Below are 11,522 nucleotides of genomic sequence, written 5' to 3' on the forward strand. Positions count from 1 at the left end.
CGTCTTCACCAAAATGTCTGCAGAAATCTGTTGGATTGCAAAAAAGTTCAAAAGTTTTTATCACTTTTTGAGTATGATCTTTAGAGACTGCAGATTCTAGAGGGAAGAAGAAAAAAATGAGCTAGCTTTACAGCGGAATGCTTAACCTTTTGGTCATGGTTAAGAGAGTCCAGAGATAAGAAGTGGCCATTAGCAATTAGGCCTCGGAATTCATATATATGATTAAAGATAACGCCTGTTGCATGTGTTTGCTCTGTGTAATAGACGTAAAGTTTCCCATCCAAGACACAGGTCTTTGCGTGCTCCACCGTGTTATCCCACATTTTATTTGACATTCCACTCCCAAGTAACTGTTAAAACACACACCAATAAAGACCATTAGCAAGAAAAAAATCATCTTCTTGTGTAGATGTTCTCAATATTAAAGATGCACATACGCTTCTTAGTTTCTGTGGATCCTTCATGAGTATCCGCAGGAAGTCTTCAACAGTCACGATGTTAGATTTTAGTAGCTTCTTGTGTAGTGCTCCATCTTTTGCTATTTTATCCAATCTCCAGACTTCATCATGTAAAGCCGGTGGATAATGTTTCTTGTATACTGCAAAAAAAAAACATTGCCAAAAGATAATCCAAGATTCAGGTAGAGAATCCAAGAAACTCTATCCCTCTGCGTATCAATTCAGTAAGATACTCACGTTCTCCTCTGTGATCTTTAACTGCAAATGGCTCTGTTTTAGCTTCACGAAAGTGAAACCCCGATGCAGCCTTAACACCAAGTCTAAACTTTCTGCTCCTAATCCAACTCGAATTATCAGTGAAAGTAAGTTTTCCAAGAGTTCCAACACCTTCTTTAAGTATCACATGTCTGTCACCAGTCAAGATGGGACGTTTTCCTTCGCGTTCTTTCACTTCAAATCTCTCAAAATGTTCTCTCGTCCAATCTTTGTCGTCTTCATCATTGAAGTCTCCATCTAACACGACAATAATCAGCTTTGCCATTGATTCTTCTCCCGTTTGGATTATATTTCCGGTGTTTGCATCTATAAGAACCACGTGAATGGCTGAGCTTTGCTCTCCCTCGACCTTCCCACCTGTGAATAAGTGATGAGGCATTCTTGTTCTGAACCGAAGTTGCAGGTTTTTTCCATCGAGGCCTTGAATCTTCTTCGGTTCTGGAGATCTGAACCCTCAAATAAGTGTAAAAATCATGGAACCATTCCAGCAAAGGATATAGTATATAACTAGAGAAAATACCTTGAAGTAGATTTCGAGTTCTCCAACCTTGACAATGCACGTTCCACCTCTTCACTGACCTATCCATTGATCAACACCATACCAAGTTTACACCTCCCCACAGGCTTCTCAAGATTTGTTCTATGTGGAAATTAAGCTTCGAAATAGGATATCATACTCACAATTCTTCGAAATAATGGTTCCAAAGTCGAGCATAGCCTCTGCAGACTATCTACCTTGACAGCTTCCATGATGACACTGTAAAACAGTTTTTGATTTCATACAACGACGTCTGAGAAACTTTGATAACCTTGCAAGACTATCGAAATTCTGAAAAACAAGATATTTTCACAATACTATCTTTTTGGACAGTGTATTAATGAACATATCAAAACAAGGCTCCAATCCCAAAAGAGTTTACAATCACAGCCAAAAAATCGAAGTTATGACATAATAACACATGTTAAACATGAGTTACCTTGCCAAAGCAGGAAGCTTCTGTCTCTTTGATTCTGGCAAGGTATCTGCATACTCTTGATTGTGTCCATGTCCTCTCTTGTTCATGGAATTATCCATTTAAAGTAAATAACTTATCAATATCAGTGCCTAGAGAGATGAGAATTTAATGCACTTCCCTAAGTTGGAGAAAAAAAAACATAAGTCCTACACTATGGAAGCTTCAGAGAAGAACACAGAAGAAATAGGAACAGAGATTAGTTGAATCTAGAACCAAAGTCTAATATCTTCTTTTCTTTATCGAACTTTTTGTACAATCCACATGGAGGTGGACGGTTTGCAGGAGTCACTGAACCGAGACCTGTTTCTTTTAATGGTAGATCTAAAGGCTTTTATGGATTCTGTCCCTCTGAATAATAGAATAATACAAACAGTATACTTTAATGGCTGACGCTAAAATAAAATAGAAAAATAAATACAGCTGTTTTTGTGAATGAAGGAATATTGAAAACCCGAAACCGCGTGATACCTGGACGATCATAATTATGTTAACGTAAGTGCGTTTGACTTCTCCACTTTTTGTCTCTTCTCAGCTCTTCTCTCTCTCTGTTCACGAACTTTCATGTTTCTTGACGTCTGAAAAAGTCTTTGTTAGGTTATTAAGCAAAGAAGAAAACAGAGTCCAAGTGAAATCTCTTGGTCTTTCTGTGCTTAGCTTAAGCCATGATATATCAATATTATTGTCATGCATCACATCTAGCTTCAATGCAGTCGAATCAATTCACAGAATTTTTTTTATCTCAGCGAGATGTAACATTCAACAAACACAACATAACTATAAGCTCGGGTTTGTTTAGCTGAGGTACCTAGCTCACTCTTTGCTTTGGCTCTTGGTTATTGAGAATGTGATGGTTTGGGGTTGCCAATGAACATGAACCATAAGATAACATAACGACTTCTTATCTAACAAGCGAAGCAAGTCAAACTTCATAGTAGAGAAATGGACAATTTTATATATGAAGAAAAGTTAATACAGGGCCAAGCCTTTCTTTAGCTACATTCCGATCCAAGGGCGAAACAAAAAACTACATATAGGGAGAAACGTGGAAGACAGGAGTTTTCCTTGACAAAAACAATTTCCTTTACTTGAGTTGAGTTGTGAAAATCCAATTATTTCAGAGAGAAAATCTTCAAGGTAAACTGGGAAGTGCAATCAGTTTACTCACCTTCCCAACCTGATTGCCGAGCTCTCTTCTCCCACAAAGAAGTGATCTTCCTCTCCTTGATCAACAAAGCTTCAGCTCTCTCCCTAGCTGATTCACAAATCTCAGTGGCGGCATTGCACTTCTCAGCCTCCTTTTGGTACTGAGATGCAACCCTTTTCGCTTCAGCAAGGGTAACATTCATATGACGGCTATGCTCATCTGCAACTGCTTCTTGCAGCTTCAGCTCCTCGGTCAGAAGGTCTACAAACTGTTTCTCCATCTCCTGTTTGAGCTCTGGATCGTCGCTTCCACAATCTGTTTACACCACAAATCAAAATTCATTTACCAGTATCAAACACCAAAGAAGGAACGTCTTTACAGGAGAATACAAAAGCCACTATATGTACATACATATCTAGAAAGAAAAAAAATGCATCATGATGCTGGAAGGGCATGGTAAAGTTGTCAGATCACAGGTAACAATCAGAATAACAGTGACAAAATTGACAAGCCTGTTCTGCCATCAAGCTTCTATCGGGATTGAAAACAGCTATTGATTCATCAAATGACTTGTAAGATCCAAGACTTAGAAAAACACCAGAAAAAATTGATGAAACTGGAAACAAGAAAGAAATTACGAGGGAACCGATCTGCCATATTATTACTTCCCTAGAAAAAAATTTGAAAGCTCCTCAATAACTATACTGTAACATGAAGGAAACAAGAAAGGCATAGCAGCTAAACAAAGTGAAGCTCAGAATCGAGATCTAACCTGTGATAGAGAGATTTGCAAGCCCTGCAGACAAAACCAAAAAAATGCAACTTGTTAAAACAATATACAAGTCGAGATTTTTTTCTTACTAATTAGACAACAAAAAGAGATTAAACCTAAATGCCCCCTAAAAGAAAGAGCTTGATTGAAAGATCCAATATTGAAATTAGACAAAATCAGATGCTACAGAGCAAGATCCAAATAAATTTCACCCAATTGAAAATTCGAGGAAAAGGGCATCTCAAAATTGTGATCATTACTAAAAAAAAGGAACTAAATTTAACAAGACAAAGAACTCGTAAAACACGAATCCAATCATAAAAAGGAGGAACATGTAGATCCCAAATCAGAAAGACATACCAGGAGCAATCTGAAGGAGAGACAAAGGAGGTGGACAATCACAAACGCAAGGAGGACAAAGAGAGTTGGTACGAGGGGTGGATCCAACGAAACCCTTGTTGAATTTCCAATAAAGAGCAGGTCCACACACTACTAAAGCTGATACAACCGCGAATACCACCAGACATCTCATGCAATCTCCAGATCGACGAGCCATCTTTGTGGGAAAATCTTTGAATCGAACCGAATCAGAGTCGGAAGTGCAGCAGCAACAATGGCGATTAGTGTGTGTAAGATACTACTGTCAGCGAAAATTTAAAAAAAAAATTGAAGAATTGAAAATAAACAAACACAGCTTTTTAAAGTTTGAAGTGTTGATGTGCCAAAGTCCAAACGCGGAGAAACTACAAGAAAACGTCGACGTTTTGACTGAGTCCGGTTCGGTTGTCGGTGGTGCGTTTGACAATCACTGTAAATAAGTAACACTCAGTTCTTTTAGATAAATTACAATTTGACACCTTCTAATTTCTTTATTTTCCTAAAATGGCACAGTACTTTGGTTGATTGGGTCAACATTGAAAAAAAAACACGAGTAACGTTATTAGTAAAAAGATTAGAATGATTTCAATATTGAAAGTTGAAACACACACTACTAGTCATCATACAAAATTTATACTATTTGATGAGTATGATGATAGTTTAGTAGTCTCTCTCGATCGTTTGTTATTAGTATTATTGCTATTTATTAATATTGTCTTTTCTCTTGTAATATTTTTGGTTTCGATCTCGATCTCTGGACACATGCAGGAGGTTATGACGACGATCTCGATCTCTGGACACATAGCTTAGCATCCATGGGTTTTTTCTTAGTTCATTCTTATCTTCTACTTATTGATTGGTGTTTCTCTTAAGTGATAGCATATACTCTAATTTTATCTTGGTTGAAAGATGAAAACAATCGATTGATTTTATTTACTATTGGACAAATCTCATCACAGACAAATGTTTCTAATGGTGTTTTTGGTCCTTTTACTTGCCTTGCTCTTCTTGTCTCAGATCACTGTAATACTCACTGATCCATTTCTCCATCTCCGCAACTTCTTGCCTCCTCTGTTCTTTCAGCCACTCAGGGTCGTCTTTTGTAGCAGCCCTCAGATCCGCATGGTGAGCTCCTGCTTTATACACAATTTTTCAGTTTCCTTGTTTATAAATATAATACGAATGTGTGTGTGTGTGTGTGTGTGTTCACTCTTAAATTTTCACAAACATTTTACCTTTCTTGGTCACAAGCGCAATGATGTTAGTCGATATGTTCTTCAGAACCCTGAAAATTCCATTAACATCTCAAGTCCTATAGAGATTTTGTATTGACATGTAATATGGAATTAGGAATGAGTGACTTTATCCTTCTTTGCTCCATGGATCCTGCATTCCGTTGGAGAATATAATGTTGCTACCAAATCTCTTCAATACCATCTCTATTCTCTGCAACGAACATACTCTGATCAAAAGCTGAGCTTTTAGGTCTGTTATCTTCAAAATTAAAACAAACCTGTCCGCCAAGTTCGGTGGTAATCCAGTGTGGTCTAGGCTTGACACCATATGCCCTTAGACATTCTTCTTGGTCTCCTTTGTCATTACTTTCGTATGGTTGAAACATGCTCTGGTTCGAACAGCTTATTGGCATGACCATCTCTGTGCAAGCCTTTTTTTTTTCATCCAATAGTAGCATTGATCCATTGGTAAGTTAAATACCAAATTTTGTAAATTATTGTGAACTGTTCAATTAATTAACAAAAAGGAAACAGATAGACTCATGGATACCTGCCAGTACCAACCATTGAGTCCATGAGGATCAGTTTCGTTTTCAATATCGAAGCAATTCTCTGAACTTGAATAGTTGTAGTATAAGTTTGCAGCTGCAAATGCACGATCAAGATTGCTGGCTTCTAGAGGAAACCCGTCGATGATCTTGCACATCTGATGTGATAAGATGTCTCATTGTAAATAAACCGGTACAAGAAAAAAATTACTTTTTAACACTCTAAAACATGTCTTACCTCTTCCACTGGATAAGCAGGCAGTGGAGCCATGAAACTTGCTGGAGTTGGATAATTAACCATTGCTGTATTAACAAAGGCTGACTCTAGCCACCCTGAGGCTGAACTGACATAGTGAAGATCCCTGTGATTGTTAAATATTAGACAACATAGCATCACAAGTTAAGAGTTCTCGAAGATTAGCACTGTCAACAATGAGGTTAAAGCAGATTATTACTTGCAAGTTCTGAACTTTTTGCTGAGTTCTTGTAAGCCATTTTTCATGGTGGAAAAAGCATCCAGTTCTCCCCAGCTTCTCTTGATGACTTCAAAACAGTTGACACTCGCATCCTTCTCACAATAAAAGGCATGAGAAGCTCAACATTGAATAGACTTTTTGTACTAACCGTGTTTAGAAATATACAGACCTTGAAATCCTCAGAAACGGTATCGTAGAAGCTTGAAGACGGAACAATCTTATCAAACTGCAGAATTGGAGCAGAGGATGCTAATGCGCCAATAGCAATATGCGGATACTTTAGCCTGGACCACGCTGCAAGCACTGTCTCAGGAAATGGAGTACAGCCGATGAGAGTATATAGGAGTGTAATAATAAGAAGTGACCAATTGACTGGAATTTTGTAAGCTTACTTCAACCATAAGAACCACCAAGGACTATGACAGGAGATGCTTCTGACGATAGATTCTGCTTCAAGCTTCTTATCAAGATTGCGTAATCAGCTAACGCTTGCTGTGAGTTCAGGTATCCCATTTTCTTGGCTGACCTCGGCGGATTAGACTCTCCATAGAATCTATGCTGCAAGGATACATAAAAGACCAAACAAACAGAGAGGCATTAGTGTTTTTAAGTTAGATTCTTCAGATACGTGATGCAATATGAGATTTTGCGAAAACTTTTACTTCGATAAAGACAAGAAGAGCCTGGAACTTGGGAGCAATGTCCAACATGAATCCAGTGTTGGAAGCAAACCATTCAATGTCACCTTCATTGCCTGTGTAGACAAAGATGGGGCCACCTTTGCGCCAGAAATGGCTGCTGATGAGGTACTTCTGATGGAAGATTATGTAGCTCTCTGGTTGGAAACTAAAGTGGTCTAGATTCTGAGGGAAATAACGAGTCTGAAAGTGAAAGGGTAACTCTGCCTTTGACTTGGAGATCTTCATGTTTTGTCTCAAAGATGAAAGATGGTAGGAACCTCCAGGAGGATACTTTGCTTCTGCAACAATAGTTAAGAAGAAGAAGAAGAATACAAGACATAAACAAGCTGACATTTTATCCATGTCTCTCTCTGCCACTCTAAGTAGAAGAACAACTCAAACACTCAGAGACAATAAATAAGAAGAAGTGTCTTTGGTCTTATGTCTGCGTCACTCTTTTGGAGCTTGTGGAGGGAAAAAAAATGAGATATGTACAAGGAAAACCTTTTGTCTTGTTTCTTGTATTAACATAACTTTTCAAGAATGATGCTAACACAAAACGAAGTAACAACTAGCACCTAGACCCGAACATATCGAATTTCCCATCTTCGCATACACATAATTTACACAAATATGATATATTGGTTTCTTAATAAAGTCCAATATACACTGAATTTTTGCAAGTGATTCTCAGGAACAACAGTGTCAAGAGAAGAATCGTTGGACGCTTCAGGTGAGAATACCAATACGGTTATAGGATTAGGAAGAACAATACATCCACATTTCATAGTATACACACAGGAAGACCATTGGACCACTCAATTTCCGGGTTGCAATATAGAAAATAGCACATGGCTCTAAGCAAGTTTATATTATTACCAAACTATAAATTAATTGACAGTTTTCTTTTTCTGTACATTAGTCTGAAACAAGAGTAATAGAGGCTAAGTTCTTTAGCCAGAACCAATTGGTATAGAACAAAACAAATCAACTTAAAACAGGCAAGATTGAAAATGAATGAATACTTTGCCCACAGAGTCAGATTCTTGATCAAAACAGATTTCCAATCACATCAGTGAGTTGAGCTGTCACAAAGTTATAGTTGTATCATTTACTGTTTCTTTCAGTCTATAATTTATATCCCACAACCAACGTGTGTGCTTTGTAGCAACCTACAATGCTATGAAAGCTTTCACAATTGTAGATTAACTATATGATAGCATTCTCTCTTTCTTTTCTTATAACCATTTTTAATTGTATCTTGTTTGGGTTTAGCATCTGATATCTTTAATTGGCAAACACAACTGAGATAACTCATCTGACGATAATCACATGCCCATTGATCACATCCATGTGATTTTTATAATAGATACAGAGGAAACACTACTGATCTTTTAAAGACAAAATCATCACATGGATCCCAAATTCACAACTCAAAACTTTGATTCAACAAAAACGATGCATCGAAGCTTCAACAGTAGCTGCTAAAAAAGGATTTTAATTTTTAAAACATTGTGCATGTAACAAAAGAGGACTCAGATTCGCCTTTTCTCAGACAGATTAGAGAGGATACACTCTTCCGCCATGGCTGCTGACAAAGAAAAAAAAAGACTTTTTTTTTTCCTTTATAGCCCCGCCATGAAAGAGAGAGTGTTACCACAATGTCTGGTCTACTGACTTCTTAAGAATCATCATCGTCTCCCCAATAATAATAATAATAATAATAATAATAATAAGAAAGAGATAGAGATCGAGGCAAAGCAGAATCAGTGAGCAAAGAAGATCAGAAGGAGTAGAGATGGTGGTGGAGGAGATTTGATTGGACGATTCATCACCACTTTAACAAGTGGCTCGTCAACAAATATTTGAAATCATCGGATCCGCTTCCACCGGAAGAAAAAAATCCTCCGGGAGCAGAAACCTCATACTTAAACTAATGAGAGAGCAAAACCCTAAAAAAAAAAAAGCTCACTCTTTTTTGGGGGAATATATAGAGTACCCAATTCCCAATTTTACCCTCCGATGATTCAGCTTTTTTTACTCGGACAGGTCAAGGGTATAACGGTCATTCACGGAAGAGTACTAAAATTGATTGTACAGCTTCGTTACAACTATGGAGTAAACCTTTTAGATGGTCTCTTTGCCTTTCTGCTTAACTAATCTTGTGTCAATGACTTGTCCTGATGAGTTGATAGTATAAGTAACCTGTTTATGATAAAACAAAGAACACTTGAGTTATGTTCATTTTGGTCTTGAAAAAACATATCTTAGCAGAAGAGTGGAAGTAAACTACTTACAAACTCTGAGAAGCTAACTCTGTGAAGAAGAAACCCATCTTCCATTTCTCTGACATAAGATTATGCATTTCTCTCAGATATTAGGATTGAGCTTTCATAGTTTATGATTATAATGTCATAATAAAGATCTTCTTACCTCTTGTTACTATCAGAAGTTAGACCTCGGTTCTCTGATTGATTAGGAACCGTAATGCAAGTCAAGCTCTCGCTGGTGCAGCCTTTTTCGCTTATATATAAGTTCTTGTATCATCAAAAGTTTTCTCCTCTCAGATTAATCATAAACTTTGATTTCTCGACAATACGATGGGATATTTCAATGTCTTACCACTCCATATTTGGTCATGATTTGATAAAATGTCCTTGCAAATTCCTTGGGCTCCTTCCTTAGAGTGAGTAACGAGTCTGATCCAACAACAATACGCCTGTATCAAGAACGACTATTGATTGTTTAATCCATTGGACCGATTATATGGACTAATTTTGGAGGGCAGAGAGCAAAATGGGTCACAAAAAAAGTGACAGAGCACTTGTTGCATTGTTTTTCTACAGGTTCTTGAGAGATCAAGAGAGTCTATGAGCTGAAATAACCAACTTACCAGTCTCCATCTGCTGCTTTAAGAATCCTTGTTAGCCTTTTCAATTGACTGATCGTAGAGCCATTCAATGTTCCACCGAGCAAATCCTTCAGTTTCAATCAATCAAAACAAGGAAACGAAGAATCAATATAAGCTTAACAAAAGTTCTATAAAATTCACAGAAACAAACGGGTTCTACCTGCTGTAGTGAGCCAATGTCTACGAAAACAACATCCAAGGATCCATTAAAAGGCATTGCGATGCGCTCTCTGGAATATCCAGATCCTTTCTTTCTAGTGTACCTAAAACGCATCTAACTGATTAGTCTTCTTGTTACGTTACATCAACAGAACTTAAGCTAACTAACAGGGTTTATATTCCAGAGGATCTCAAGTTACCATGGAATTTTCAGTGAAGAAGACACTCGAGAAGCCTGCGAAAAGATCAATACACTCATTAATCATACAAACTGCTCAACAAAAGAGATTCAGAACTTTTCTGTCACAATTCAAGTAAAATTAAGCTGAAGAACTGACATGTTGCAGGAGTGGGTCATCTTCTCCATGTTCACTTGAGCTCACCACAAATTTTGCCTTGTAAGTTTCTGCAGCTTTCTCCATCTTCATCGATCAAACAGTAACAAAAATAAGTACAATATGATGTCTCGACCTTAAAAATTCAAACTTTTGGATCTGAGGAGGCTAGGAAAATCTAGAAAGAACCAAACTTTTTGACCTGAAACCAATGGACTCGATAACAACTAGATAAATTGCAGAGACGAAAACAAATTTTATGTTCCAACCAAAAAAAAAGAAAGGAGGAAGATGAGAAACGAACCAATCGGAGAAGGTGAGTTTGGCGGTGAAGAGGCCTGAAACCTCCTCCGGCGACGGAGATGAAATAAAGATCTAGAGGTGTGGCATTGTCAACGTCGTTACTAGAGAAGAATGGGTGACCCAAATGCAGAGACACATAGACGATGAGACAGAGAGATAATTGTATGAAGATTGTACAACCCCATGAAGATTGCTTCATGCCTCTTTTTTTTTATCTGAATTCTTAGTTTTACTCACAGAGAGACAGAGAGAGAGAGAGATTGAAACTAAAAATGAAGGAAACAGTTTAAAAGTTGTCTTTTTTATTTTCTCCAAGTGGTGGTAAGAGACTGCAACATTAGCATGATGATGATGATGAACTGACTCATTCACACACGCACAATTTCTTAATGGAACAAATAATTAAGATGAGATCACATCACATCGTACACGAAAGATTCGTGGATGAACATGACTGGTTTCCCTAGTTTCGATTTTAAATTTCATCATTGTATATATTTCTTACACAATATTGAAGAGTGAAAAGCCCAGCCCATAAATCTCCTTTCAACGCAAGTCTTGTAGATAAAATGGATCAAAAATGATATAGAGAAATTTCACAAGGACAGTAGACTCACAAACTGAGGTATCTCTGATTTCTACAAGAGATAACAAAATTTTCATTAAGGGTTTCAAGAGCAAGCCCATCTAGATAATTTCATGCTCGTCATTCTCCTTTTCTTGTTTGCTTTATTCTTAGAAGCTAACCTCAGTTTCCTCTTGGCGTTTCTCTCTGGATTTACCACTGCCATTAGCTTCTCTTCTCGCTTTCTCTTCTCTCTTTTCGTTCTC

The 11,522-nt window shown here is 37.5% G+C and overlaps 4 protein-coding genes and 1 pseudogene across 5 annotated transcripts in view; all 5 read right to left on the reverse strand.

Annotated features, from left to right (window-relative positions):
• Window positions 1–2,341, reverse strand: part of LOC104721732 (calmodulin-binding protein 60 F-like) — a 3,661-nt gene extending 1,320 nt beyond the window's left edge. The window contains exons 1-7 of one of the 2 annotated variants that reach the window (XM_010439789.2): window positions 1,712–2,341; window positions 1,416–1,491; window positions 1,255–1,313; window positions 696–1,180; window positions 438–598; window positions 147–350; window positions 4–27 (exon numbers count right to left, since the gene is read on the reverse strand). In XM_010439789.2, coding sequence (XP_010438091.1) covers window positions 4–27; window positions 147–350; window positions 438–598; window positions 696–1,180; window positions 1,255–1,313; window positions 1,416–1,491; window positions 1,712–1,809 — 1,107 coding nt within the window. In that variant the 5' untranslated portion in view covers window positions 1,810–2,341. Of the gene's footprint in view, window positions 1–3; window positions 28–146; window positions 351–437; window positions 599–695; window positions 1,181–1,254; window positions 1,314–1,411; window positions 1,492–1,711 lie in introns of those variants that run through there. The other variant, XM_010439791.2, reaches the window with a different exon arrangement.
• On the reverse strand, window positions 2,680–4,222 carry LOC104721734 (the record flags this gene model as incomplete). Its single annotated transcript, XM_010439792.2, is given in 3 exon segments — window positions 2,680–3,209; window positions 3,667–3,690; window positions 4,027–4,222. Coding segments are annotated over 3 exon segments (522 nt in total). The 3' UTR covers window positions 2,680–2,907.
• Window positions 4,955–7,556, reverse strand: LOC104721735 (annotated as a pseudogene).
• LOC104721736 lies at window positions 8,335–11,131 on the reverse strand. The gene is made up of 9 exons (XM_010439793.2): window positions 10,693–11,131; window positions 10,392–10,475; window positions 10,254–10,288; window positions 10,055–10,157; window positions 9,877–9,962; window positions 9,606–9,702; window positions 9,417–9,520; window positions 9,281–9,329; window positions 8,335–9,188 (listed from the first exon to the last, which is right to left on the reverse strand). Exons 1-9 carry the CDS (start codon window positions 10,888–10,890, stop codon window positions 9,111–9,113), a joined length of 834 nt encoding a protein of 277 aa, XP_010438095.1. The 5' UTR covers window positions 10,891–11,131; the 3' UTR covers window positions 8,335–9,110.
• The window catches only part of LOC104727650 (U3 small nucleolar RNA-associated protein 20-like), an 11,140-nt gene continuing 10,905 nt past the window's right edge, over window positions 11,288–11,522 (reverse strand). The window contains exon 21 of the mRNA XM_010446738.1: window positions 11,288–11,329. Within this exon, the coding sequence (XP_010445040.1) occupies window positions 11,288–11,329 (42 nt within the window). The remainder of the gene's footprint in view (window positions 11,330–11,522) is intronic.

The sequence above is a fragment of the Camelina sativa genome, chromosome 11, assembly GCF_000633955.1.
Source record: "Camelina sativa cultivar DH55 chromosome 11, Cs, whole genome shotgun sequence".
In the NCBI taxonomy this organism is placed as follows: Eukaryota; Viridiplantae; Streptophyta; class Magnoliopsida; order Brassicales; family Brassicaceae; genus Camelina; species Camelina sativa.